The sequence below is a fragment of the Balaenoptera musculus genome, chromosome 14, assembly GCF_009873245.2.
Source record: "Balaenoptera musculus isolate JJ_BM4_2016_0621 chromosome 14, mBalMus1.pri.v3, whole genome shotgun sequence".
In the NCBI taxonomy this organism is placed as follows: domain Eukaryota; kingdom Metazoa; phylum Chordata; class Mammalia; order Artiodactyla; family Balaenopteridae; genus Balaenoptera; species Balaenoptera musculus.
In genome coordinates, this window is record NC_045798.1 from 12257517 (window position 1) to 12285461 (window position 27945).

Genomic DNA, 27945 nt, shown 5'->3' on the forward strand with positions numbered 1-27945 from the left:
AGATAGGGATAGGGGATTAAGAGGTACAAACTATTATGTATAAATAAGCTACAATGTTATATTGTACAACACAGGGAATATAGTCAATATTTTATAATAATTATAAATGGAGTATATAACATTTAAAAATTGTGAATCACGGGGCTTCCCGGGTGGCGCAGTGGTTGAGAATCTGCCTGCTAATGCAGGGCACACAGGTTTGAGCCCTGGTCTGGGAAGATCCCACATGCCGCGGAGCAACTAGGCCCGTGAGCCACAACTACTGAGCCTGCGCGTTTGGAGCCTGTGCTCCACAACAAGAGAAGCCACGATAGTGAGAGGCCTGCGCACCGCGATGAAGAGTGGCCCCCGCTTGCCACAACTAGAGAAAGCCCTAGCACAGAAACGAAGACCCAACGTAGCAATTAATCAATCAATCAATCAATCAATCAATCTTTAAAAAAAAAAATTGTGACTCACTAGATTACACACCTGTAACTTAATATCGTACATCAACTATACTTCAATGTTTAAAAATGGAAAAAGATTTTTAAAAAGAAAGAGAATGTTGAATGGGGTAGTCCTGCACCATCCAATAAACCTTTCTACGAGCATATAAATGTTCTATATCTGTACCATCCTGTACGGCAACCACTAGCCACGCATGGCTATTGAGCACTTGACACGAGGCTAGTGCACGTGGGGAACAGAATGGTTCATTGTATTGAATTTGAATGAATTTAACTTTAAATAGCCACACACAGCCTATGGCTACTGTAGTAGACAGCACGAGTGTAGTTCTTGGCTACTCAGTGTGAGGGGAGGAGACCAGCAGCATCTCCTGTTAGAAATGCAGAATCTGAGGCCCTACCCTGGACCTACTGAATTAGGATGTGCTGCTTAACAAGATCTCAGAATGATTCCTGTACTCATTAAAATTTGGGAAGCAAGGAAACATGGTCTGATGGGTTAAGGAATGGACTGTTCTTTCTGTTCTTTCTTTCAAGTGTGGTCCGAAACTTTTCTCTTTTTTTCAGTTTTAATATTTTTTTATCGAAGTATAGTTGATTTACAATGTTGTGTTAATTTCTGCTGTACAGCAAAGTGATTCAGTTATACATATATATATACAATCTTTTTTTATATATTCTTTTCCATTATGGTTTATCATAGGATATGGAATCTAGTTCTCTGTGCTGATACAGTAGGACCTTGTTGTTTATCCATTCCGTATATAAAAGCTTCCATCTGCTGACCCCAACTTCCCACTCCAGCCCTCCCCCCACACCCTCCCCTTGGCAACCACCAACAGGTAGCATCAAATGATGTCTAGGTGTCATTTTTGGCAGGCAAGGGTGAGTTGATACATTCTAGACAAAGCCATAGGTGTGTTATGGTCTCACTCAAGACCCAAGGGAAGGCCCTAGAACCAGGACTGGTGATTTGGAGAGCCATCGGGTGTTGACCCCAGGAGGGGGCTCCAAGCCAGAGCTCACAGACTCTCTTTCATCTTGGCAGGAGCTACAAGGTTCGTTTCAACAGTGTTTCCTCCTACTCCGACTCCCGCAAATCATCGGGCGATGGGCCGGACCTCAGAGACAACTTTGAGAGCGCGGGACCCCTGGCGAATGTGAGGTGAGCGAGGGGCCCAGGGTGTCAGGGACGACGAAGGCTCTTGCAGAGCTGGACTGAGTTACAAAGTGGGCTCTTTCTTGGAGGCTGGGGGGGGGGGTCTCCCTTCCATGTCTGTTTATCCCTCGAATAACCAGCTGCACTCTGGCTCTTTGGGGACATCCTTCCCCCATTAAAGCACACTACCTGGACCCCTCCTGTGACCTCTTCCTATCACACGACTTCAGAGCCCCTGTCACCCAAGTTTCACCCCATCACACAAATTTCACATCCTTTGTGCTGAAGGGTGTTAGTGCCCCACACGTCACTCAGCGAGCTCCCTTTGTAAGTGCTGTTAATTGGAGAATGAACTTGAGTTGGGGTCCAAGAGTCTCAGAGATCAAGTGAAAGTTAACACAGGTTAATATCTACTCCTTTTAAACCTACATTCATGCTTTTCGTCTCATTCTCCTCTCTTCTGGGGACACCCTGCCATGACCCAGTGGTTCCCACCCTTGGGTGCTCATCAAAATCACCTGGAGGTGTTTGCGGTATACAGATAACTTAGCTCCACTTCCAGAGATTCTGATGTAGTTGGTCTAAAATTGGGCCCAAGCATTGCTTTTTCTTTTTATTTAAATCTCCCTAATTGCCTCCAATGTGCAGTCAGATTCAAAAAAATACTGTCCTCACCCCATGTCACCCAAAGCATAGTCACATCCCATGAGAGCATTTTAGATAGTACATGGACAGATGTTTTATATTTCAATGGTTGTGAATTCGGTTTAATGGGTATTTGGAAAGAAAGAAAACTGGATGTCAAGCCCTTGGTTTGACAGATATTGGTCAAGATGAGGCTTGATGTAAGCAGTGTGTTCAGGCCCGGCCACAAATCTCTTAGACCTTCACCAACTGAACCTTCTCCACACCGGCTCAGGACAGTGCTTAGCAGACGACAGAGATCACAGGGTTCCCAGATATTCAAGTATTGTTTTCATCAGTACCCTTTTTTTTTTTTTTTTTGGCTGAGTCACGCGGCTTTCAGGATCTTAGTTCCCTGACCAGGGATCGAACCCATAGCAGTGAAAGTGCCGAGTCCTAACCACTGGACTGCCAGGAAAGTGCCCATCAGTACGCTTGTTAATAAACTTTATTTTTTTAAAGCAGTTTTAGCTTCACAGCAAAATTGAGAAGGCACAGATTTCCCATATACTCCCTGCCCCCCCACACACACACACTCACACACATGCACACACACACACACACACACACGGCCTCCTCTACCATCAGCATCCCCCACCACGGTGGTGCATTTACACAACTGATGAAGCTACACTGACACACCATTGTCACCTGGGGTCCATAGTTTACATTAGGGTTAACCCTTGGTTCACCCTTGAACTGATGGGTTTTGACATCAGCTCATTTTCTTTAGCTTGACGTTGAAACATCCGTGGTTTGACGGTCAGACCTATTTTTCCCTTACTAAATCTATCATGGCTTAGAGCAGGGGTTGGCAAACTACAGCCCATGGGCCAAATTCAGCCTGGCCACTGTATACTTTTGTACAGCCCATGAGCTCAGAATGGTTTTTACAGAAGAACAATTACAATTTATTTGATGATAGAAAACATTACCTTTGAACCCCAATTAAGCAAAATGCTCTCCCCCCAAAAAAGAATTCCATTCTTCTCATTAGTAGACATATATAACTAAAAAATTGTACCCAGCAACTATTATTATTATTATTGTATTTTTAATTTTGTCCAAAAGTATGCAGGAATATACTTTCTTTTTTGTCATATGGGTATCTACAAAATAGCTTTGATTTTCCTTCTTGGCCTACAAGCCTGAAAATATTTACTATCTGGCCCCATGTATAATAAGTTTGCCAACTTCTGTTTTGGAAGCTTAAAATAGGAATTTTGAAACCATAAGATGAAGGCTGTGATGAAATGTGAACCTAGGAAATAGCTGTGACACAGGCCTTCAGGTGCATCAGGAAGCATGTTAATGAATTAATCACCCGGACCAACTCCTAGTGAACACCGGTGGGTTTGAATAGCAGTGAGTACAAATTAAAAGCAAAGTAAACAACACTACTAAGTAAATAACAGTATGGGTGGTGGTCAAGTATGGCGGATGTCTCAAACATAATAAATATTGGAGGTTCGGGGAACAATGCCTTAACCACAAGGCATGACTAGCGCAAAGAGTTTCCAAATCTGTGTTAGGCTAAGGGGGATGGCTGGGGGGCAGAAGTGCTGCTTCCTGCATCCTTTAACCAGTCCTCTCCTGGCCACCAGCTCTTTCCACCTGTCAGGCCACTGCCCTGCGGGGAAAAGGTAAGGAATCCAGCTAAAGGAGGATTGTGGGTGAAGGAGTGCTGGGGAAACTTGCTACCTAATCCCACATCCTTCCCTTGGAAAGGCTCTGGAACCCCAGGGAAAGAAGGGCAGGAGAGGAGAGGAGAATGAGATGAAAAGCATAAATGTAGATTTAAAAGGAGTAGATATTAACCTATGTTAACCTTCACTTGATCTCTGAGACTCCTGGACCCCAACTCAAATTCATTCTCCAATAACAGAGGGTCCCTTCCCAACTTGCCCCACCTCCTTCCCTCATCCTCCATCTCAATCTTTCACCACCCTGGCTCCATCATTCTAAAGAAGAGATTCAAGAGCAGAGCCAGACCCTGTAAGGAGTAGGCTAAATAGCCCCACTCCTTGGCTTGTCTGAATTGGCAGTCACCATGGGACCCTCCAACATAGGAAATAAGCAAGTTGGGGTGTTGTTCGTGTCCCACTTATAAAGCTGTCCATCCAGTCGCAATGAGGTCAAGACCCACAGCCAGGACCAAGTCCTGGAAATGTGACATCAAGTCTCTGCAGGACTGAGGGGCCACCTGGGACACAGCCCTCCACTTCCCAGACTTCAGAAAAATCTCATTAACTTGACGCCCATTGATTCAAACACCGACACTTTCTTGGTGGTATCTATGCAAAGAGACTTTGTGAAGCAAGTCAATTTCACAGATATGGCAAGGGGTGGAGCCAGCATATTTATAAACCTTTCAATCCCTTTTAGAAGAACCTGTTTACACACCAACACTGGATGTGTTAATGACAAGTCCTGATCTCCTCGTTAACTCAGGTCCCCTAGAACTACTATGCTAGGGTTTTCATTCTCTTTGTACTTAAAACTAATCTGACTGTATCATGAGTAGAGTCAAGTCTTCCTCTAATGTAGACTCATTTCCCCAGTTAGTCCAGCTTAGAAATGGACACACAAGAAACAGCCAATTGTTCTGGGTCACCACTATCCCCAACTCATCCTCCTTAGGACCAACTGGGACTTTTCTCCTGAGGACAGTAATACCTAGCAGAGACCAGAAGGAAGGGTGAGCAGGGCTGGGGGCTCCCAGGCTTAAAGATGGCCTTCCCCAGATGGGCTTGGGGTAGTCTGACCATCACGGGCTAAACACCGTCCTTCTGGAGATACCAGAGGTCTTTGTCTGCTTGGGCGGCCATAACAAAATACCATGCACTGGGGGACTTCAACAGTAGAAATTTATTTTCTCACAGTTCTGGAGGCTATAAGTCCAAGATCAAGGTACCAGTAGGATTGGTTCCTGGTGAGGCGTCTCTTCCTGGCTTGCAGACAACCACCTTCTTGCTGTGTCATCACATGGCCTTTCCTCTGTGAGCGTGTGGTGGGGGGAGAGAAAGAGAGAGAGCTCTCTGGTGTCTCTCCCTCTTCTTAAAGGACACCAGTCCTATTGGATTAGGGCCCCACCCTTATGACCTCATTTGACCTCAGTTACCTCCTTGAAGGCCCCATCTCCAAATATAGTCACATTGGGGGAGAGGGCTTCAACATATGAATTTGGGGGGATATAACAGTCCATAACCCCAGACACCCCCCCAACGCCTCCCCAGTCCCCTAGCCTGGAACTTCTGTTGTTTTCTTGGCAGGTTCTCCGTGTTCGGCCTTGGCTCGCGGGCGTACCCTCACTTCTGCGCCTTTGGACATGCCGTGGACACACTCCTGGAAGAGCTGGGTGGGGAGAGGATCCTGAAGATGAGGGAGGGGGATGAGCTCTGTGGGCAGGAAGAGGCTTTCAGGACCTGGGCCAAGAAGGTCTTCAAGGTAACCATCTGCCCAGATCTCAGAGACCCAGGGGGAGAAGTCATATCCCCAGTGACCCCCAAGGACAGAGTACCTAAACTATCAGAGATAGAAGAAACTTGAGAAAATCCTTGGTACTTCCCTCATGTATCCAACCAGGAGACAGCTTCAAACAATTCAGATGAGTTTGGGTGGTCTTAAGATACACAGTTTCCAACCAGAATCCAACCTCCTGCATTAAGGGTAAAGAGTTGGTCTATAAAAAATTATAGAGTCTTGGAATTTCAGGGCTGGGAGGAATCCATCCCTCACTCACATTTGGTAGACAAGTAAACAAAAAAACATAGTGTTAGTTAACCAAACCAGGGGGCCATGCCTTGGGCTGGATCTCAGATCTCACCAGTTCGTCTGCTTTGACAATCTTATTCCTCTTGTGCTAGATCTTCAATGACCTATACAATAGCCACTAGCCACAAGTGATCATTTAAATTTAAATATAAACTAAGTAACATTAAATATGATGAATGGATAAATTAAATGTTGCGTGTCTGTACAATGGAATTATTTGGACATAACAAGGAATGAAGTGCTGATGCATGCTACAAAGATGAACCTTGAAAACACGTGCTAAGTGAAAGAAGCCAGACACAAGGGACACTTACTGTATGATTCCATTTACATGAAATGTCCAGAATAGGCAAATCCATAGAGACAGAAAGTAGATTAGTGGTTGCCAGGGGTTTGGTGGCGGGAGTGGAAAATGGGTGTGGCTACTAATGGGTACAGGGTTTCTTCTGGGTTGAGGGAAATGTTCTGAAACTGGATAGTGGTGGTGATTGTACAACCTTGTAAATAACATACATACAACTAGATGTAAATTAAGTAGAATTTAAAGTTCCACTCCTCAGCTGCACAAGCCACATTTCATGTGCTCAATAGCCACTAGTGGCTAGTGGTTACCATATTAGACAATTAGAATGTTTCCATCATGATAAGACATCCTATTGGATAACGTTATTCTAGATATGAGGTCAGGAGAATAAATGAGCAATGGCCTCCATATGCATGTGGGGCGTGATACAATTGGCCATCCTGGGAAAAACAAAAAAGCAATGAATATGGACCCACCTTTACCTGCTCCTTCTTTGGCCCTGGAATGCATTGTTGTCAGCAGCCCCAGGAGAAAGGGGACTGTGCAACCTTCTGTCAGTCAGTTGACACTCTTCATCCTCACAAAGGAGCAAAAGGGGAAACTGAGGCCCCTGAGCTATAAGGATATGTGAGGAGGCTGTGTTGATAAACTTGTGCCAGCATTTCTTCCTAGGCAAAGAGAACCAAGATAACTTGGCTCTTTTTATACCTGGAGATAATTGAGTGGTTCTTGACTTCAATCAGGCAACATTGAGCATTGCAGAAGCAGGGCCTGTTACAAGCCATCATACCCTTTAAGCTATCACATCCCTCATCCTCCTAGCCCTACCAACCACTAAATCTACTTTGTGTCTCTATAAATTTGCCTATTCTGGACATTTCATATGAATGGAATCATAATATGTGGTCTGTTATAACTGACTTCTTTCACTTAGCTTAATGCTTTCCTGGTGCATCCACATTACAGTATATATCAGTACTTCATTCCTTTTTACAGCCAAAATAATATTCCATTTTATAGATATACCATATTTTATTTCTCCACTCATCAGCAAATGGACATTTGGATTATTTTAAAATCAACATGAGGCCAAAAAATGGTATTCAAAAAACCTACCTTTGAAAACCTTTGGAATTATCCATGGTTTTTAACCTCCAAAAATCTGAATTCTGAACAGTAATTCTTAGAATCAATAAAGGTGGAGAACTTATGAACTTGGCAAAAAAAGAAAAAGAAAAATTTTATATGCAGGTATCCAAACATGCAATATATTCTGCCTTTACTATAATTTTTAAATCTTTAGAGGAAGATAGGAAATTTCTAAGGTGTTTACTTTCTTGTTTAATGTTAAGCCTCTGCAAAAGTTGGTTTTAGAAATAAATGACATAATAGAGTTACATATTAAATAGAGGTTAGGTCCCAAAGTCAATAGTAAATGTGGTATGTCCAGCCCATCAAAGGCACTCAAAAAGTAAGGGTGGATTGGTTGATGAGTGGATGAGTGGATAAATGGATGGAGAGGAGGATGGATGGGTGGATGGATGGATTGATGGATGGATGGAAGGAAGGAAGGAGGGAGCGAAGGAAGGGAGAAAGAGAGGATGGAGGGAGGATGGGTGGATGGATGGAGGAATGGATGGATGGGTGGATGAATAGAAGGATGGATGGAAGGAGGGAGGGAAGGAAAGGAGGAAGGGAGAGAGGGAGGAAGGGAGGAAAGGAGGATGGATGGATGAATGGAGGGATGCAATGGAGGGAAGGAGGATGGGTGGATGGGTTGATGGAAGGGTAGATGGGAGAATGGGTGAATGGGTGGATGGATGGATGGATGGATGGATAGGTGGATGAATGGATGGAAGGGAGGAATGGAGGGAGGGAGGGTGGGTAGATGAGTGGGTAGATGGGTTGATGGGTGGGTGGATGGGAGAATGGGTGAATGGGTGGAGGGATGGATGGATGGGTGGATGAACGCTAGGAAGGAAGGAATGGAGGGAGGAGGAGGATGGGTGGATGAGTCGGTGGATGGGTTGATGGGTGGATGGATGGATGGATGGGTACATGCTATGACTTGGAGCTGTTGGGAGGCACGCTGTTGGCCGAAAGAGGTCACTGAAAGCCCCGTGTGTGCCACAGGCAGCCTGTGATGTGTTCTGCGTGGGAGATGACGTCAACATTGAGAAGGCAAACAACTCCCTCATCAGCAATGACCGCAGTTGGAAGAGGAACAAGTTCCGCCTCACCTACATGGCCGAAGCTCCAGAACTCACACAAGGTACCTCCCACCACGCACCTGGGGAGATGTTCATGACAGTGGGGGGAAAGGAAGACAGGAGTTCTCACCTCTGAAAGGTCCTTAGAGAAGGTGGGCTTCATTGCTTTGGTCTCCCTTTAGTTCAGTCCTCCCAGTAAAGAGAGGGTCAGGAGAAGCTGGAGACTTTTTACTGACAACTGTTTAACTCCATCACAGGAAGACTGTTGTTCTTCTCCCCCCAGGTCTATCCAATGTCCACAAAAAGCGGGTCTCAGCCGCTCGACTCCTCAGCCGTCAAAACCTTCAGAGTCCTAAATCCAGGTAGGAACACCTTGACCCCCTCGGGTTCCCCACCTGTGCCCCAGATGCCACCCACAACAAGGAAGGAGGACTCAGGACTGGCTTCCTATTACCATTCTAAGGGTCCTCGAGACCCCCTTGCCACTAGCATCTTGGTTTCCTGCTTTCCCTTTGCCAAGCTCCAACCTGCAGGAATGAAAAAAGTAAATGGTGACGATCCTTGTGGAAAGGGGAAAGAGAAAGTTTTTCGAGGAATTTTTAATAGAGACCACACCCTTTTCAGACTGCTAATGTTCATTGTAATGTGCATCTTAGTCAGAAATCACTTAGTCCAGACATCTCCCTGTGGAAAATTCTTCTCTGCTGTCCTGAGAAATGCCTGCTCAGTCTCTGTTTAAATTCCTTTGGGATGACGGGAGGTTTATTAACCTATAAAACAGCCCCCTCTGTGTTTTGAGGTCCTAATTGTTAGAAATTATCTTCCTATTCCTTATAACCAAAGCAAATGTTCCTAGCACTTCATTTTGATCCTAAGTTGCACTCTCCAGTGACACCCAAAACAGAGTCAGTTCTTCCAAATGAGAGAGCTGCCAATAGCCAAGGACAGTGACCGATCTCTCCCTGGTCCTCATTCCTTCCAACTGTTGTTCCTGAGACCTGGTTTCCCAAACCTTTTGCTTTAGTAAAAAAGACACACTCTGTCCTGCTGGAAATGTCATTCCTCAGCCCTGGTCACAGTGCAGTGGAGGCCCTGTGATCACTACCAAGTGCACTAAGGCTATTATTACCATCCCCGATCTGGATAGGATGCTCTGATGCCACCCAGGATTGCAGGTGTTGTCCTAACCGCCATGCTGCTCTCCCATTAAGCTTATGTCCTTGCTGCTCTCGGACTTGAAGTCTTTTCAGAATGATCAGGCCAGGTCTCTGCATCCCTCTACTTGTATAAGTAAATTTTTTGGCAGTAAAGAAAGTCTTTGCATTGATCCCTGTTGAATGGAATCTTTTTCACTCTGCAGTTATAGCCCATGAAGATCTTTTGAGATCTTGATTCTTTGCCTGGCATAGTACAAAGGGTGGGCTCTCCAGCTGGACAGCCCTGGGTTCTGACCCCAGTGCTGCCACGCGTCAGCTGTGTGACCTTGGGCAAGTCCCTTGGGTCTTCTGAACCCCTGTCTTCTTACCTAAAATGAGATCGATGGCTATAAAGATTGCCAATGTTTATCTAGTACTTTCTGTGTTCCAAGCACTGTTTTGAGTCCTCTCTGTGCAGGATCTCCCAGAGTTCTGACCAGGAAGTAAGTACTAGTATCATCCACGTTTTAAACATGAAAAGTGACAATTAGAAAATGCAAGTGACTTTTCAAGGCCACACAGGCTCAGTTCTCTGACTCCAAGGTCAAAATGCCAAATGGCTATACCTATGGCCTCAACAGCATTACAAGGCTGCTGTGAGTATTAGAAACAACACACACACAGCAACTAGCGTATCCCTCATTCCCGTTACTATTCCTTACCCATCCCAGCTTCATACACCTGCAAATTTAGTATGTGTGCTTTCTACGTGGACTTAAAACCTTTTTTTTTAATTGAAGTATAGTTGATTTACACTGTTGTGTTAATTTCTGCTGTACAGCAAAGTGATTCAGTTATACATATACATACATTCTTTTTTTAATATTCTTTTCCATTGTGGTTTATCATAGGATATTGAATATAATTCCCCGTGCTATACAGTAGGACCTTATTGTTTATCCATTCTCTATATAAAAGCTTAACATCTGCTAACCCCAACCTCCCACTCCATCCCTCCCCCAACCCCCTTCCCCTTGGCAACCACAAGTCTGTTCTCTGTGCCTGGACGTAAAACTTTTGATAAAGTGGCCAACAGGATGGAGCCCCAGGGCTCTCATGTTCTCTCCCAGATCCTCGAACACTAAAGAAATAGACTGGGAAATTAATCCATTTGAATAATTAGTTAAATGCAATATTCAGAGCATAATGATCTCTGATATAGAAAGGGACTCTGTATTTGAAATACACATCGTACTCCCCATTTCCATCCTGTGGAAAAGTACAACTTCAGTAGCATTGGAAGAGAAGGGACTAAGAATCTACTGGAAATTTCTTTCAGCGACAAACTGTGAAAGCCCAGATCTCAAAAATTACTCCCCAAACCATAGTACATAAAAAGCAAGGTAATTTGCAAATGTTTTGATGCTAAGTTGGACTGAAGTCCCAGAATAACCCCCGATCCACCTCTGGAAAGGCAGTTGACTCTGAGTGGCTTACAAGAAGATATTTCAACAAGGTTAGGAACCAGAAGATAGTATTAAAATCAGTTATGGATTAGCTCAAAAAGGATCAAATGGCATCTAGGCGTTTAACTCTTTAAAAGCACACTCCATAGCACTACCTATTTTCAGGCTTACTACCATTTCCGGCTTTATACGGTTGTTGTTTTGTTTTTGGGTTTTTTTTTTAAGAATAATTGAGTAAAAAAGCATGACTCTCTCTCCTGTTTTCCCCTGCCCAAGGCCAAAGTCGAGCTGTTTGAGCCAGGAGACCACAGCAAGATATCATGAATCACACACCCACCACTCCCACCCCCAACAAGAGACCCTTATATTGCAAGCAAAGTGCTTAAGAGGAAATAAGCCACCTTTTGAAGGTGATCCTTGCAACTCTAAAGAGAAAAGTGACCACAGTTACTGCCTGGCCAGGAAATAAATTTTCTACATACGGCAATTAGCAAACAATACAGAAAAGAGTATCATGGAGTGCTAATGGGTGGGGTGTGGATCATAGGTCCTAGAAGTCAGAAGAAGGAGGGGAAACACAGGGTAAGCTTTAGATAGGCTGGTGAATAGAGGCGGGACATCTAAGAAGAGAGAATAGGAGCAAAGATGCTGAAGGGGCCCTGAGCGCTGGGATATCTCAGAGAAAGATGGGACATTATAACGGAGAGTTCTTGACGGGAGAACTCTTAATTCCCAGCTACCCTCTGATAAAATTGCTTCTCTCCAGCCTTCACCGTCTCAACAGAAGACATCAACATTTGGCTTAAGCCCAAGACTTAAACATCCTCCCTGCCTCCTCGCTTTCCCTCCCACTGTCCATCCAACTCTCAGCTGGTACTGTGGGTCTTGTGTTTCAACTACATCTCAGATCTACATCCACCACCTTAAGCAAGGCCACGATCGTCTGTGGTCTGAGTGCCTGCCAGAGATACCTAACTTGTCTCCTTGTTTCTTGACATTTCTCTCAAAGATCCATTTCCCAAATAGCAGGCAGACTAATCTTTTAAGAATGTAAACGGAAGCCTGTCCATCCACAGCTTCACATCCTCCAATAGCTTCCCACTGGACTTAGGAAAACTTCAAACTCCTTTGCCGTGACAGGTCATGACAAGACCCTCATGATCTGGCCTCTGCCTAGCTCTCTGATCTCCTTCTGTACCACCCACCCCTGTGTTGACCCCTCTTCCAAACACTCCAGCCTTCTTTCCCTTCCTCAAATGTGCCACACTTTTTCCGACCTCAGGGCCTTTGCACATGCTGCTTCCCCTTTCGGGAACACTCTTCCCCCAGATCTTTGTATGTCCGTTCCTTCTCATTCTTCAGATCTCTGCTGAAATGTCAAATCACCAGAGAGGCCTCCTTGACCATCCTTATCTGCCAGTCACTTAGCCCACTGCCCCAACCCATCAGCATCCACCCATCCTCATCATCAGCCCCATCTGAGATCTTTTTAAGTTATTTCTCAATGAGAATCAGGCCCTTTGTTATCTTTATCCATCACTCTCTCACCAGTGCCTAGAACAGTGCCTGACACTCAATACAAATTTGTTGAAGGTATGAACCTTATTCACTCAAACTGCTCACAACAGACACTGTTTACTCTTTTCCTTGAAGAACGAACATGAGCTAATTTTTTTTTTTCCATTTAATGCTGGACATTAGCAGACTGTTCTTTCATCTGCAAACCTGTCATTGAACCATTGCCAAGTGTGTGCGTGAGTGTGTGTGTGTGTGTGTGTGTGTGTGTGTGTGTGTGTGTTATGCTCCTGTAGATGAATATAAATACATCACAGGCAGGGGATACTCTGGGGGAAAGGGCTCAAATGGCTCTGCCTTCCCAATGTTGCCCTTTTTCCCTCCCCTAAAACTTTTCAATGGCCCATATGTGTCCCAAGCTTTTTTTTTTTTTTTTTTTTTTTTAAAGGCTTAGAAAATCCTATACTTAGAAACCCCCAGCAGAACTGAGATGTAAGACAATTAGTCTCCAGGCTAGTGCTACCCACTGGGGGATCAGCTTCCTGCAAAGCTTCAAGGACCAGCCCACTGAGGTGTCCTAGGGCCATGCAGCCATTCACTGCCGGGATTCTCCGCATGCCATGCCTGGTCAGCGGCTTGCAAAGTGTCCGTGGTCAAATTCCCAGCAGATCCGGGGCCCACCTTGTGGCCCACCTGCCCTCCATTCCCATCCCTGCCTCTTATCCGCCTGAGCACCTTCGGCCACGTTCAAGAGGACTTAGGGGAAATGGCTGTGCGTGTGAGCCAGCTCAGCAAGTTCGGGTCCTCCGCATTTCTATTTTGTACTGGCCAAAGGAACAGAGGCAAATATACTTCTGAAAGAAATCGTGATGATCTGGGAGAAAGTGGGAATTGATTTGCGGGCCTTTCAAAGGCTTCCCGTGGTAGGCGCTGGAGGCTCCCAAATTAGCAACCCCACAGCGCCCTCTGCTGGCTGTCAACCTTTGCCAATCCCCTTCCTGGAGCTGGCAGGGCGTGATGATTGATGTCTTGCTCTCCAGGAATCAAAAGACTGGTATGAGCTCAGAGCAGAATCAGTCGCGCAAGCGCATTTAATAGGTAAGATCAGTGCCCCAGAGAGAACAAAATCTGCCGAGGGAAAGAGAATGGGACCCCACACCCCACCACCATCATTCACAATTTCAGTTACCAAGTTCCCCCCCCATACTAAGGACAGGGGTGCCATGCAAAATATGCCAGCACAACTATTTTTAATAATGGCGGCTATTTGCAGCACAAAAGGGCCCTTGGCTGTGCCAAAAACTCCTTTAAATAGCGAGTCCCATTGGTCTATTCAAGTGCTGATTTACATACCGCGGAGAATGTAGAAACTTCACGTTGAATATCAAGTGTCTCTGTCAACTGAAAACCAGTTGGCAACGAAGAAAAAAGCGGATCTGAAAATGCGAATGTGACTCGAAGAATACAAAAAAGATTTGATTTACCAAAGTGTAGACATCCATCCCAAAGTTAACATTTTCAGTTAAAAATGTGGTATATCTATACTAAAACTTTAAAGAGGACCAGAATAATCCTAGTCTGAGAATTCATTCTTAGCACAGGCCTCCTGCACTTGAAATCCAAAAATCAAAAGAAAGGGCATGACCTGGCAGGCATCAACGAGTTTCTCTCTGGGTTTTCTCCTTAGTTTCATAAATTTTATAATATCATGGGATTTGTGCACAACGAGAACCTGAGTTTAAGGCCAAGTTCTTTTCCCTTTTCCATGACAAGATGAGGACCCTGGTTGCAAAAGCGGGTGGAGCTTGGGATTTCTAGGAGAGATGGAATTTCACAGAATGGGGACATCATTGCCTGTGGCTCCAATGGGCTAGTGGTTCCTGGCAGAACTCTGATTGGTACAGAGAACAGAGCCTATTCCAGTAGCTGGTTAATCCTGAGGGTCTGAGGTTCCTGCAAACAACAAATATTTTTTGAACGCCTACTATGTGCCATGCACTGTCCCAGGTGCCAGAATAGAACAGTGGAAAAAACAGACAAATTCCCTGCCCTCTAGAGTTTACATTGTCCTGGGGGCCAGGGGGCAGGCAGGGGGGACAGACCACAAAGCATGTAACGGAGTAAACTCTGCTGGAGGTCAGTTGATGGTAAGTGCTACAGAGGAGAGCAAAGCAGGGGCAGGAAGTCAGGAGAGCAAAGAGGTCTGGGAACTGAACCCTGGGGTGCTCCAGTGTCCAGTGAGGGGAGATGAGAAGGAACTGGCAAAGGAGACTGAGGAGGAGCAGCCAGAGGGAAGATCAGGAGAGCCTGGGATGCTCAAGAGAAGGGTGTTGAGAAGGAGGAAGTGAGCAGCTGCGTCCATTGCTGCTCCGATGACCACAGTGAGTGCTGGGAGCTGGCGGTCGGATTTGCCATGAGGAGCTCGTGGGTGACCTTGCTGAAAGCCGCGGCGTGGAATGATGGGGGCAGAAGTCTGATTGGCCTGAGCCCCAGAGAGAAATGGAAGGAGGAGAGTTGTAGCCACAGCGACAGACAAAGGAGCAAAGGAGGTGGGCAGAAGCTGGTGGCCCTCATCCCACTGTTCCCCTCCTCTTCCCTCCAGCCGATCAACCATCTTCGTGCGTCTCCACACCAACGGGAATCAGGAGCTGCAGTACCAGCCTGGGGACCACCTGGGCGTCTTCCCCGGCAACCACGAGGACCTCGTGAATGCCCTGATCGAGAGGCTGGAGGACGCACCCCCGGTCAACCAGCTGGTGAAGGTGGAGCTGCTAGAGGAGCGAAACACGGCTTTGGGTAACTATGGCCAGGCTACACCCAAGGGTGCTTCCCTTGTCCAGGGAGTCCCAAAGGCAGTGGGTATCTGGGGAAGAGGAGACTTGTTCTTCTCAATCACCATTCCAGGTAGGAGAGTGGGTCTCTGTCACCCCCAGCTTATGAGACTGAAGACTCCTCCTTTCTCATGGTTGAATAACCTTGGCCCAACTGGCTAAGCAAATAAATGTCCATGAAGCCAGGACATTGATGGTTCATCTTCGAGCCAAAGGGGCTTCTACCTTCCTTCATCAGCTAGACACTGATCTTAGCAGAGGCTACTCGTCTAACTTCCTTCATCACCCCTGCCTCACTGCCACCAAGTAAATAGCAGCTGGAGTCCGCCCATGCCTCCTCTTAGAATCCAAAGGCACTCTATGAAGCTCAGTGGTCCATTGGGATTGAACCACATTTCTGATCAAATTAGATCAAGTCCCAACCTGTTTCAGGGACCATCCTTGACATTCCTATTAAATAACTTTCCAAGGTAAATGGGTCTCCGTGCTTCATCTCAGTAGCTGCAGGTGAGCTCAGAACTCAGGTACAAGGAACTGCAGTGACCATACGTGGTAGCCCGGGCTACAGTGACACATCCCCTCTACGAAGGAGCTAGGACACGAAGTCAGGGCAGAATGTGAAAACAGTTTGTAGCCGAAGCCCTATTGAAAATCCCTTAGGAAGGTACCACTTTAGAGAGACATACCTTCTCTTAATAAATCCAACCCAGACAGTTCTTTCTCCATGTTGGAACAGTACTTTTTATCTTGAAGTAGAGGCTTGTGTGTAGGGGCTGTACTGGAGTAAAGTAAATAGAAGCAGTATTGTATAGTAGTTAAAACATGGTCTGGAGCAATACTGGCTGACTTTATGCATTTGTGCTGTGTGACCTTGGGCAAATTCCTTAACCTCTCTGTGCTTCCATTTTTCTCAACTGCAAAATGGCGATAATAATAGCACCCACCACCTAGGATTGTGATGAGGATTAAATGAGTTGATAATATCGATTGATTTTGGACAAGCTCCTTGCATACAGGAGGTGATCACAGGGTCCTCAGGACTCTGGGTATAGATGAGGGACATGGGAGGTGGACAGCCAAGGGGTTACTTGGCTCTGGGGCAGTCTGGCTCTCCAGACCCCATCCTCAGTCCCAGAAGCAGGTATGGCCTCCCTAACTTGGACCTAAGCCCTCGGAGCCCAGACTCTCCTCCCCGACCCGTCTCTCACCTCCTTTGTGCCTCCACAGGGGTTATCAGTAACTGGACCGATGAGCATCGCCTCCCACCCTGCACCATCTTCCAGGCCTTCAGGTACTACCTGGATATCAACACGCCTCCAACGCCACTGCAGCTGCAGCAGTTTGCCTCCCTGGCCACCAGTGAGAAAGAGAAGCAGCGTCTGCTGGTCCTCAGCAAGGTGGGTCCCTGGCCACATACAACCTTACCTCCTCGTTGGAGAATTGTATAGTTATTGCAACAGTTGTCCAGCAGATGGCAGTCTTGAGTGAGGGCTGCCATAGTCTAGTTTGCAGGTCACCATACTGGCTAGTCCATTTTGGCTAGTCCTGACCATCTCCCTTCCTTCTAACTAAGGTCTAACAGAACAAGAGAGCGACCCCGTTGAATCTCAGAGTTCTCTGGCTACGGTCGAAATTGCTGTTCTAACTCTTTTTCCTCCTGCCTTTGGAACCCTTGAGCCTCCATTAGTTCCATCAGAGCCCATGCTTAGAAGAAAAAGAACTTGAGAGAATCCCCCAGTGCCCTGTTTTAAAAATCAGCTTTTTCAGTGCTGAAGAGCTATAGGTATGACTTCAAGATATAAGAGGCCTCTGATGGTAAGGTGAACCAAAAAGCACAGCTTCTACCACCCTTGCTTAGAAACCAAGCTGCTGCAAAAAATCCTAGCTGGGAGGACCACTCAGATTTCTCCCAGTGGGGCTCCTCCCCAGTAAGCAAGCCACCAGAAAATGATGGTTTCACTTTCGTCTGCTGTACAGGAGAGGGAATCAAATGGTGGCACAAGAAGTTCTGTTTTTAATTCAGGGAGTGCATCTTACTTAGAAATATGAAAATAAGCACCAGAAAAAAACACTTAAAAGAACTGTACGTGGTTACCTCTAGGGAGTTGGAGAGCATTATCTTTAATCGTAAGTTTTGCAGAATTATTTAACTTTTTAAACTCTGTACACCCATAACTCTGATTTAAAATTTTAAGTAACGGAAGGGGGATAATCTGAAGAGGGAACAGAGCTTGCACTCTTTGCACAGGATTATTTAAAGTAAAATTTGATGTAACTGTATGTATTAATCCGCCTCTTCCAAAAAGCGCAAACTCCATTAAAAGAGCGAGGATTTTTTTTATTAGGGGAAACACCTGTGTGAGAGAAAATGGGAACAGAGTCAGATAAGACTGAGAGAACCATCAAACCTCAAAACAAGCCTGACCCCAAGTGAAGGAGAGCGCAAAAAGTTTGAATGGAAGCATATAGGATCAGATCCATGTCAGTTTTCAGGGGGATGTCAGTTTCAGTGAGCAGCTGCTGGGGCTTTTGGCCAATTGAGCCCCAGCAGCTCGAAGTCACTGAGGCTGGGGGTCTGGAAGGCACGTTCTCCAGAATGCCATACCCTATCAGCAGAGCAAGGATGGTCTTTAGGAACATGGGGAAAAGCTTGGTTATACAATGCACTGGTAATATGCTTTACCCCTCCTTAAAATCTGAGCCTCCTAAGGGCAGCTTCTAAGATGTAGGAAAAATAACTCCAGAGCCCCAGAGAGTTCCTGTGTTCCCTAGTAACACCTGGGCTTTGCTGTCAACATGCCCCTGAACATGGTCCTCCACACCCCAACCTGTTCCTTCGGGGTTGTCTTTTACCATCTTGAATGTGACCCATACGCTCCGAGGATACACCTCCAGCCTTGCAGACCCACAAATCACACGCCTGCAAGTCATGACTCCCTTCACAGTACATTTCTCTTGACCTTCGCAAATGGCAGGAGAGTGTAATACTAGGAGCACAGATTCTGGGGCCAGACTGCCTAGAACAGGGGTCGGCAAACTTTTCTGTAAAAGGCCAAATAGTAAATATTTTAGACTCATGCTCTATGTGTCTCTGTTGCAACCATTCAACTCTGCCATTGTAGCACAACAGCATAGACAATCCATGAATGAGTGGGCGCGGCTGGGTTCCAAGCAAACTTTACTTGTGGACACCAAAATTTGAATTTCATGTCATAGTCTAGGGTCATGAAATAGTATTGTTCTTTTGATTCCCCCCACCTACCCCCAACCATTTAACCATGTAAAAACAACTCTTAGCTCACGGGCCATACGAGCAGGTCGTGAGCCAGATCTGGTTTTCAGGCTGAAGTCTGCCACCACCTCGTAGCCATGGGACCTCTATATCCCTCAGTTTCCCCATCAATAAAATAGGGATGACAATCACTTATAAGGTCCTTGCAAAAATGAAAACCTGGCCCAGAATAATTCCTAGGCAAGAGTTAACTATTATTATTTGTTAATTTGCCTTCTTCCCTGGACCTCCTCAAGCGCTCCTTGGAAGTTTGCTCCAGGGTCTGGCTGCGAGTTCTTTTCTGCCCCTCTCCTTGGTGCAGGGTTTGCAGGAGTACGAGGAATGGAAATGGGGCAGGAACCCGAACATCGTGGAGGTGCTGGAGGAGTTCCCATCCATCCAGATGCCCTCCACCCTGCTCCTGACCCAGCTGTCGCTGCTGCAACCTCGCTACTATTCCATCAGCTCCTCCCCCGACATGTACCCCGACGAGGTGCACCTCACCGTGGCCATTGTCTCCTACCGCACCCGAGGTGGGCAGAGGCGCTGGGAGAGCCCCCGGGTCTGCGTTTTCCCCCCCCTCCAGGGGCCTCTGCACATCTGCCTAAACTTCTGCCACATCCCAAATCCTGGGGAGGTGACCCACCCCCCAAGACCAGGAAACTGGGAAAAGAAGCAGAGCAGCAAACCGTCCCAGCTCACAGAGCCAGCTCTGTGCAGAATAGGAAGGAAATGAGATGTGCATTTGGAGGCCTCTCCAAAAGCCTGAGACCTCCTTTTACTCCCGTCTTCCCCGCATACCCCCAAGGCAGCAGCTAGAACAAGCCACCACCACCCCTTCCCTCCGAGGGGGGAGCTGGTTGTAGGTCAGCCGGATAACCTGACCTCTGCACCTGTGTTTTCCTCCTTGGTTATAGCAATTAAAATGCATGGTGCCTGGGAATTCCCAGGCGGTCCAGTGGTTAGGACTCGGCGGTCTCACTGCTGGGGCCCGGGTTCAATACCTGATTGGGGAACTAAGATCCTGCAAGCTGCGCAGTATGGCCAAAAAAAACACAAACAAACAAACAAACAAAAAACACATGGTCCCTGAGAGAGCTCTGAGACCGGGGTCCTGACGGGCCACCGAGAGCAGATCGATCAAGGCCCTTTCAGTGGGCACGATTGGAATACAAGCCACCCCTAACCACCAGTTTCACAGCCATGAGCCCACCCCAGCTTTACCATTTCCTTTTCCCCGTCAGAGGAAGGGATCCAGACAGGGAACTCCAAGGCAGAAACTTGGCATCGGGGCTGTGAGCCTTCTGCACTGGAGGATGGGGGGAAGCCGGGGACGGGGGAGCTTGAGGGACAATAAACGAGCCAGAGTACCTCGGTTATCCTGTTAGATGGAGAAGGACCAATTCACCACGGCGTGTGCTCCTCCTGGCTCAACCGGATCCAGGCTGACGAAGTGGTGCCCTGTTTCGTGAGAGGGTGAGTGGCAAATGAAAAGAAGCAACCATCCCAGATCTGCATCCTCATGTCCTGAGATGGGGTGGGTGGACCAGCCTGAAGGGTTCTAGAGAGACGGCTGAGTCAGATGGGATTGATGTCAACGTTCAGCATCGCTCCAAGCTGTTAAGGAAACTGGATCATGGGGGCAGAGCAACATAGCAGAAGCTAAGCAAGTCCTCTAGTCAAGTTCAGGTCAATGCATCAGATATTTATCAAGTGCATGTCCTGTGCTAGATGGGGCTACAGTAGACAACCAGGCAAAATGCAGTTTCAGCCTTCATGGAATTTGCAGACTAGCGAAATTTCTATCCACAGTCTGCTGGCCACCCCATGTGTTCCCAGTTTCTTAGAGACCAGGAAGATTTAATTCCCCTCCCCGTCAACCATCTTCCCTTTCCAAACTCAGTTTTAAAGGCTATTTCTGCCCATAGCTAACAATACTGTACTGTGCTCTTTAAAGTGTGTTAAGAGGATAGGTTTCACGTTAAACACATTTTTGATTGGAGACATATTACGGCCAGAGGTGTTAGTTTGTGTAAAAATCCCCCGGTCAATATGTGTTAAGTGTTTCTACCTCAATCAAATAAAATAATATAGCTTTAAAAACATAAAAATAAAAAAATAAGGGATATGTCTGAGCTTAGGCCCACTGTAGTTACCTGCTTTATCAACTGATAACTTCCCTACCTAAACGGTGGGCTTGGCCAGCCATTTTTCTCAGCTGTTAAGGGTAGAATGGTCATGATATGGTCCACATACCATCAGCATCAGAATCCCGTGGGGTGCTTCAAAAATGCCGAGTCCTGAGCCTAGACTTACTGCATTGCCCAGGAATCTACACCCTCTTTGAACATCCCCACATGATTCTTTTGTACGTTGAAGTTTGCAACTCCCCGATTTGGGGAGATCTCATGGATGGTTAATTCAGTGGTTCTCAACCTGGGGTGATTTTGCCCCCCAGGGGCCCTTGGCAATGTCTGGGGATATTTTTGGTTGTCACAGCTGGAGGGTGCTCCTGGCATCTAATAGATAGAAGCCTGGGTACTACTCAGCATCCTGCAATGCACAGGACAGCCCTCATCACCAAGAGGTACGCGGCCCCACTGTCAGGAGTGCTGAGGCAGGGAAACCCTGGGTTAAATCAACCCCACTCCCTTTGTGGATTAGCTCAGCAATGGGGATAGTTGGGAAATGGAGTGATAGCCAGACCCTGAGGACCCAAATTAATGGGATCTCCCACCCTGATACGGGCCACCTGACCCCAGCTGAAGAGCTTTAAGCCCCATTGTATTTCTACCCAAGATGGCCATCTGGTTTACCTAAGACCCAACAGTTCTTGATCAGATTTGAGCTCAGCAAGGCTTCTGACTCTCTCTTCCTTGTCCAGAGCACCCAGCTTCCACCTGCCCCGAAACCCCCAAGTGCCCTGTATCCTGGTTGGCCCGGGCACAGGCATTGCCCCTTTCCGAAGCTTCTGGCAGCAACGGCAATTTGATATCCAACACAAAGGTGAGTCATGGTCTAGCAGGCACATGGTTTCTACCCCCTGGACCTGGGGAGGCCCACCTGTGTCCCAGCATCCCAGAGGCATGGTGATGTCTTCTCTGCTTTGTGTCACTACCTGGGAACGGAGGGGGAGCATAGTAGTGACCAGACCCATGGGTGAAGTTTACGGTGTAATTCAAAGGACCTGTCCAAACAAATCGTCCACACAGCCTGTTCCAAGGCCCGAAATTCCATCCCCAGAAGACATTTCTTGGACTGTTAAGATAAGACTCCCATCTTAAAATGTAAGCAGCCCTAGAAGGGGTAAGCATTAAGCCTTATCAAATGGATGTGTGTTCATGGGATGGTCCCAAAGACCGTAATTCAGGAGCAGGGTTTGCTGTGTAAGAAACACAACAGATCAGCTTTGGGAGGAGAGAGAGAAAAAAAACCACATTTCTGACATGCATTTAACAGGAATTTACTGAGCATCTCATGAATGCCAAACACTATTGTAGGCACTAGAGGCGCAGCAATGAACAAGACAGAGAAACAACTTAAAAAAAAACTTGCTCCAGTGGAACTGTCAGTCTAGTGGAATAGCTAACATTTACAAAGTACAGTTGACCCTTGAACAACATGGGTTTGAACTGCATGGTCCACTTATACGCAAGTTGTTTTCATTAAATACATATGTATAGTACTACACCCTCCGAGGCTGGTTGAGAATCTGCGGATGTGGAACCTCGGATACAGAGGAATCTCAGATACAGGGGGCCAACTATATAGGACTCGAGCATCAGTGGATTTTGGTATCCAGGGCGGGTCCTGGAACTGATGCCCTAGGATACCGAGGGACAACTGTATTCACTATGTACCAGGCACAGGTCTAATGTTTTACATTTACTTCTTACAATAACCCTGTGAGGTTAGACGCTATTATTATTTCCATTTGGTACTTGGAGACACGGAGACATAGAAAGTTATGTAAGTTCCTCAGCATCACACAGAGCTGGAATTTGAATCCAGGCAGTCTAGTTTCAGAGTTTGGGGGTTTAGCAGTACCCAGTGGTGGGGGCTTTCCCAGAGCAAAGACTGAGACCCAGAGAAGAGAGGCCTGCTGAAGTCTGAACACACTTCCCCCACTTCCCTCAGTGTGTGTGCATGTGCGTGTGTGTGTATGCGAGTACATATACCGCCTGCCCCAGGGTCCGTGCACCTCTACCCCTGTAGCACGTGCTAAGGTTCTGAGCAGCCCTGGCACCACCAGCCACCCTCCAAATCAGGCATCAGAGCTGTCGGTAACAGGAGATCTTCCCGGTCCCCAGGAATGAGTCCCTGCCCCATGGTCTTGGTCTTCGGGTGCCGGCAGTCCAAGATAGACCACATCTACAGGGAGGAGACCCTACAGGCCAAGAGCAAGGGGGTCTTCAGAGAACTGTACACAGCCTACTCCCGGGAGCCAGACAAACCAAAGGTAACCCCCAGCCTGTTCATGGTCCCCCTCACCCCAGCCCAGCACACACACATGCTCTCCACACATGCAAATCCCGTTCCCAGAAACCCCCTCACCCTTTCTGAATTCTCCTCCGTGACATTGCTCTGAACTTAAGGAAGCACGGAGCATAAACATTTGACTTAAAATATTGAACAGCCCACGTTCCATGATGCCACTTACATGAAATATCCAGAACAGCCAAATCCATAGAGACAGAAAGCGGATTCATGGTTGCCAGGGGCTGTGGGAAGGCGGAATGGGGAGGGTACAGGGTTCCTTCTGGGGGTGATGAAAGGGTTCTGGAACCAGGTAGAGGGGATGGTTGCAGAGCACCGTGAATGTGCTGAGTGCCACTGCGTTGTATTATACACTTTAAAACACACATATATTTTATGTTATGTGTGTTTTATCACAATAAAAAGAATGGCGGTCCAGTGGTTAGGACTCTGCACTCTCATTGCCAAGGGCCCAGGTTCAATCCCTGGTCGGGGAACTAAGATCCCACAAGCCATGCAGAGCGGCCAAAAAAAAAAAAATTAAACAGCCCATAAGAGGCACTCCAAGTCAGAATGGACACAGGCCGCAGGACTGGAGCATGCCCCCGCTGGATCTTGGGGTTCTCAACTGGACCCCCAGGGGTGTCCCAGGAAAGGAGCCAGGAAAGCAGGGAGGGGTCACTCAGAGGATCTGGGCAGCAGCTACTTGACATCTGGCATGGAAGTTCATCAATGTTTCGGTAGCAGGTACAGCCGTGCCGGAACGTACCAGCTGAATGTCAGGCTCGCCTGGGGGAAGTTTCCTGGACAAACCAGACAAATTCCCTGGAGGCTGCATTGTACACCCCTTGTGTCCACCTGACATTCTCTTAGCCCCCCTGTTATTCCAGCAATTCCTGCAGCAGCTGGCTTTGCCCAGATGTAACCTGACAGCCCCTTCCCCGGCCCCCATCTCTTGCTGTCTGTCCTGGGGCTTCTCTGGCACCCCGGCATAGGACGCCTGCAGTATCAGCCCCGCACCTAGAAGTGTACGGGAGTTAACACCCCCTGGGTGACCACAGGCCATTGAAGAGAGGAGCGGGTAGACGATGCCCGCCTCTTTGCCCCTCCAGGGCATGGCTCTGGGGGGCGTGCTGCATGATTCCAAAGAGGGTTCTCAGCAGAGGTGAGCTCCAGAGTGGGGGGCAACTCATCACACCCTCAGATCGGCTTTCCCTCCTCTCCTGCTTCACTCTTGCCAGTCCCCTGCATCACTGCACAAAATATAGACCTGCCCACAAGCCCCTGTGTCTGACTCCGCTCCCGGGGTGGTGGGGCCAGGGAGTGAGCTACACAGGATTGTCCTGCAGCCCGGCTCCTTCTCACTGGCCCTCCTGCTCCCTGCAGAAGTACGTGCAGGACATCCTACAGGAGCAGCTGGCAGAACCCGTGTACCGAGCCCTGAAGGAGCAAGGGGGCCACATTTACGTCTGCGGGGACGTCACCATGGCGGCCGATGTCCTCAAAGCCATCCAGCGCATCATGACCCAGCAGGGGAAGCTCTCGGTGGAGGACGCCGGCGTGTTCATCAGCAGGCTGAGGGTGAGTGATGGGCCAGCTCCTGGGATTCCTTTTCTGGCATCCAGCTTCCTGTCTCCTCTTCCTCATCCTTCCTGTCTCAATGACTAGGGGACCCATGATGACATCCCTGCCCCCATTTTCCCATTTATGACTGGGGGCAGAGGATACAGGTGGTCCCAAACCATAGTTGAGAGAGAAGGAAGGATGGTGGGACATGCAGGTGCGTGTATTAAATATGGTAGGGAGCTATGATGTGTGAAAATAACAAGTGGGTGGACCACTGGGTAGCTAGATGGAAACCATCCTAACCCAACTTTTCCTGTCCCCAGAAACAAGCTGCAGCACTGCTCTGTGCAGTTGTGCAGGTTGGGCACTGCACAAAAAGGTGTGTCCAAGGGGGCAAGTGGGGGATGAAAGCCACCCCATGCTTGGCTTCCCAAGCAGTGCACCTTGGGAGGAGGGATGCCTTTTCCTAATTTACACAAAGGCTAGTAGCAGCCCAGTAAGCAAAGTCCTAACTATGTGGCCAACTGCCCCAAATAGGATAAACTGAGTCCCAGGCCTCCACAAAGCTCCAGGGGTGATCCCATTCTTCTCCCTTCTTCCCTAAATGAGCAGTAATCAAACATTTTTGCAGAAGAAGCCCTTGCTCCAATTCTGATAATAAACCCTACTAGGTTAAAAACAATGACAACAACAGCTTTCTGGTAGACATGCCAGAGCTCCAAGGAGAGCTGCAGAGCCCTCACCACTCTGTCTCTTTGGTATGAGTCTTGGGAGACACTTTCATAGATTCTGCAAAACTCTGCAGAATAAGATTGAAAACCACCCCAACGTAAAATGAATCCACTCTACAGATGGGCAACTTTCTTCAAAACCTTTGGGACCAAGGATGCCAGAATTTAATGCTCAGCGACACTGCCCTCTGGGATATTCTTAATGCCCATCCCTCAGTCCTGCCTCAGGAGCTCCAATGGCTCCAGAAACTCCCAGATGCCACAAGTTCATCATCATTCATTCCTTGAGTTGTCTTTTTTGTTTGTCTGTTTCTGGGCAAGGCTGAGCTAAGATGCTCATCGTCAGAAAAACTCCTATGTTCAGAGAAGTCTCCACTTTGGCAACCGTGATATTTCCTGAGTGCTAAGCGGGCACTTTGTCTTTTCTCCCATCTCTGCTGGTCTCTACAGGCTGTGATGTTTACACTAAACCCAGCCATGCCCAGATCTGAACTTGCAGGAACAAGGAGGAGGGAGGAAAGGGGGAAATGGAGAAGTTTCCACTGGACCCCCTCAGCTCTTCTATCCTCAGAATCCACAAAGCAGCAGCATGTTTCTGGATGGGAGCAAAAGTGTTCTTTGCCAACTGGCTTAGAGGCCCCGTGCCCTAGAGGGCAGAGGGTCTTGCTGAAACAGAGTCTTAGAGACCAAAGGGGTCTCTGGGGGCCCTGGGTTACACCTCGTTTCTTTTTTCTTTCTTTCTTTTTCTGGCTGTGCCGCAGGGCTTGCAGAATCTTAGTCCCCCAACCAGGGATTGAACCCAGGGCTACGGGAGTTAAAGCGCCGAGTCCTAACCACTGGACCGCCAGGGAATTCCCTACACCTCGTTTCTTAAGGAACCGTCTTCTCTAGGAATATTCCATTCCAGGGTATCAATGTGTCTGCCCTTCTCCACGCCCTTGGCTGGCATTTGAGGTCTGTTTCCTGGTTGTTTCTGTCCCCTAGGATGACAACCGGTACCATGAGGATATTTTCGGGGTCACCCTGCGCACATATGAAGTGACCAACCGCCTTAGATCTGAATCCATTGCCTTCATTGAGGAGAGCAAAAAGGACACTGATGAGTAAGTTGGCTCCATCCCTGGGCGGGCTGGGCAGAGCCCTGCCAGGCAGGGATGTCTGATTTCATTGACCATGGCTTTCCCGCAGTGGGGTCCCCAGACCAGCAGCATAAGCACTACCTGGGAACGTGTTAGAAATGCAAATTCCCAGGCTGCCCCAGCCCTGATGAATCTGAAGCTCTGGGGTCAGGGCACCGAGCGGTTTGTGATTTTACGACCCCTGGAGGGGATTCTGAGCTCCCCTCAAGTGTGGGGACCCCAGCTTTGGATGTTAACTTCCACTGGGGCGCCCCCAGTTGAGTGATGGCCCTCACCACTGCAAAATTTGTATTCCTCTTCACTGCTCCTAGCGTTTACACCACCTCCCTCACCCACAGAGCGCCGCTAGCATTCTCACTGACACAAATTCCAGTTGATATTAATTTGACAATTCCACTTGTCTTCTAGAAATTGCTGGAAATGGTCTGAGGTACCACAAAACTGGGACTGAGTCTCACTATTTTAACCTTACATTAATGCCATGACATGTCACCCTTGATTGTAATCTCACTCCCCCCATTCTCTGCCACAGAGCACCTCGAAACCACCACCGTGTGCCCTTTAAATTAGGTGGGAATTCAGCTGCTTCGTTTTCAGTAGCCTAGGGCACACACACTCCATTTCTTAAGCATCCCCATTTTTTTTCCCCTTATGACAACACGGCGGTCTCGAAAACATACTTTGGTGTCCAACAGGCTGACATTATTGCCTTGAAGATCACATCTCGTCCTGGTTTGTTGTGTGGGTGAGCAAGCATTCATTCATCTGTTCATTCATTCATTCATTCACTCAAGATGAGCCCCAGCAAGGTGCCAGGTCCTGTCCAAGGCACTGGGGCTGACGAGGAAGTGAAAGAGACAAAGCCCAGAGCTCAGGTGCTTTTCTCTGGGTCTGTGTAAGGAAACAGAGCAGCCTTTGCTCCTCTGGCACTAACTCCCTCCCCACTTCTCCTCCTACAGGGTTTTCAGCTCCTAACTGGACCGTCTTGCCCAGGTGGATGGCACCCCACTGCACTCGGCCAGGATGGCTGCAGGTTTTGTAAGCACGGACACTGCTGAACCTTTCCTTCGGGCCCGCACGTGGCCCCCGCTCTGCCTCTTGTCCTGTCGCCGTGTCCTGGCCCTCCTCTCCTGGGTTCTCACCTCTCAGTGGTTTCCTGGCCCTCTTGGGTTTTCTCCTTGAGTTTTCCTGCTGCAGTGCAATGCCTTCATAATCCGCAGTGGCTCTTACAAAA

At 47.7% G+C, this 27945-nt stretch overlaps 1 protein-coding gene across 1 annotated transcript in view; it reads left to right on the forward strand.

The window, feature by feature from the left end:
- Nucleotides 1–27945, forward strand: part of NOS1 (nitric oxide synthase 1) — an 88901-nt gene that overhangs the window by 60626 nt on the left and 330 nt on the right. The window contains 16 exon segments of the mRNA XM_036823398.1: nucleotides 1498–1614; nucleotides 5565–5739; nucleotides 8504–8642; nucleotides 8864–8942; nucleotides 15300–15493; nucleotides 16756–16925; nucleotides 19122–19332; nucleotides 20188–20275; nucleotides 21684–21805; nucleotides 23110–23258; nucleotides 24662–24856; nucleotides 26557–26679; nucleotides 27671–27752; nucleotides 27755–27811; nucleotides 27814–27867; nucleotides 27870–27944. Of these exon segments, the coding sequence (XP_036679293.1) occupies nucleotides 1498–1614; nucleotides 5565–5739; nucleotides 8504–8642; nucleotides 8864–8942; nucleotides 15300–15493; nucleotides 16756–16925; nucleotides 19122–19332; nucleotides 20188–20275; nucleotides 21684–21805; nucleotides 23110–23258; nucleotides 24662–24856; nucleotides 26557–26679; nucleotides 27671–27752; nucleotides 27755–27811; nucleotides 27814–27867; nucleotides 27870–27944 (2030 nt within the window).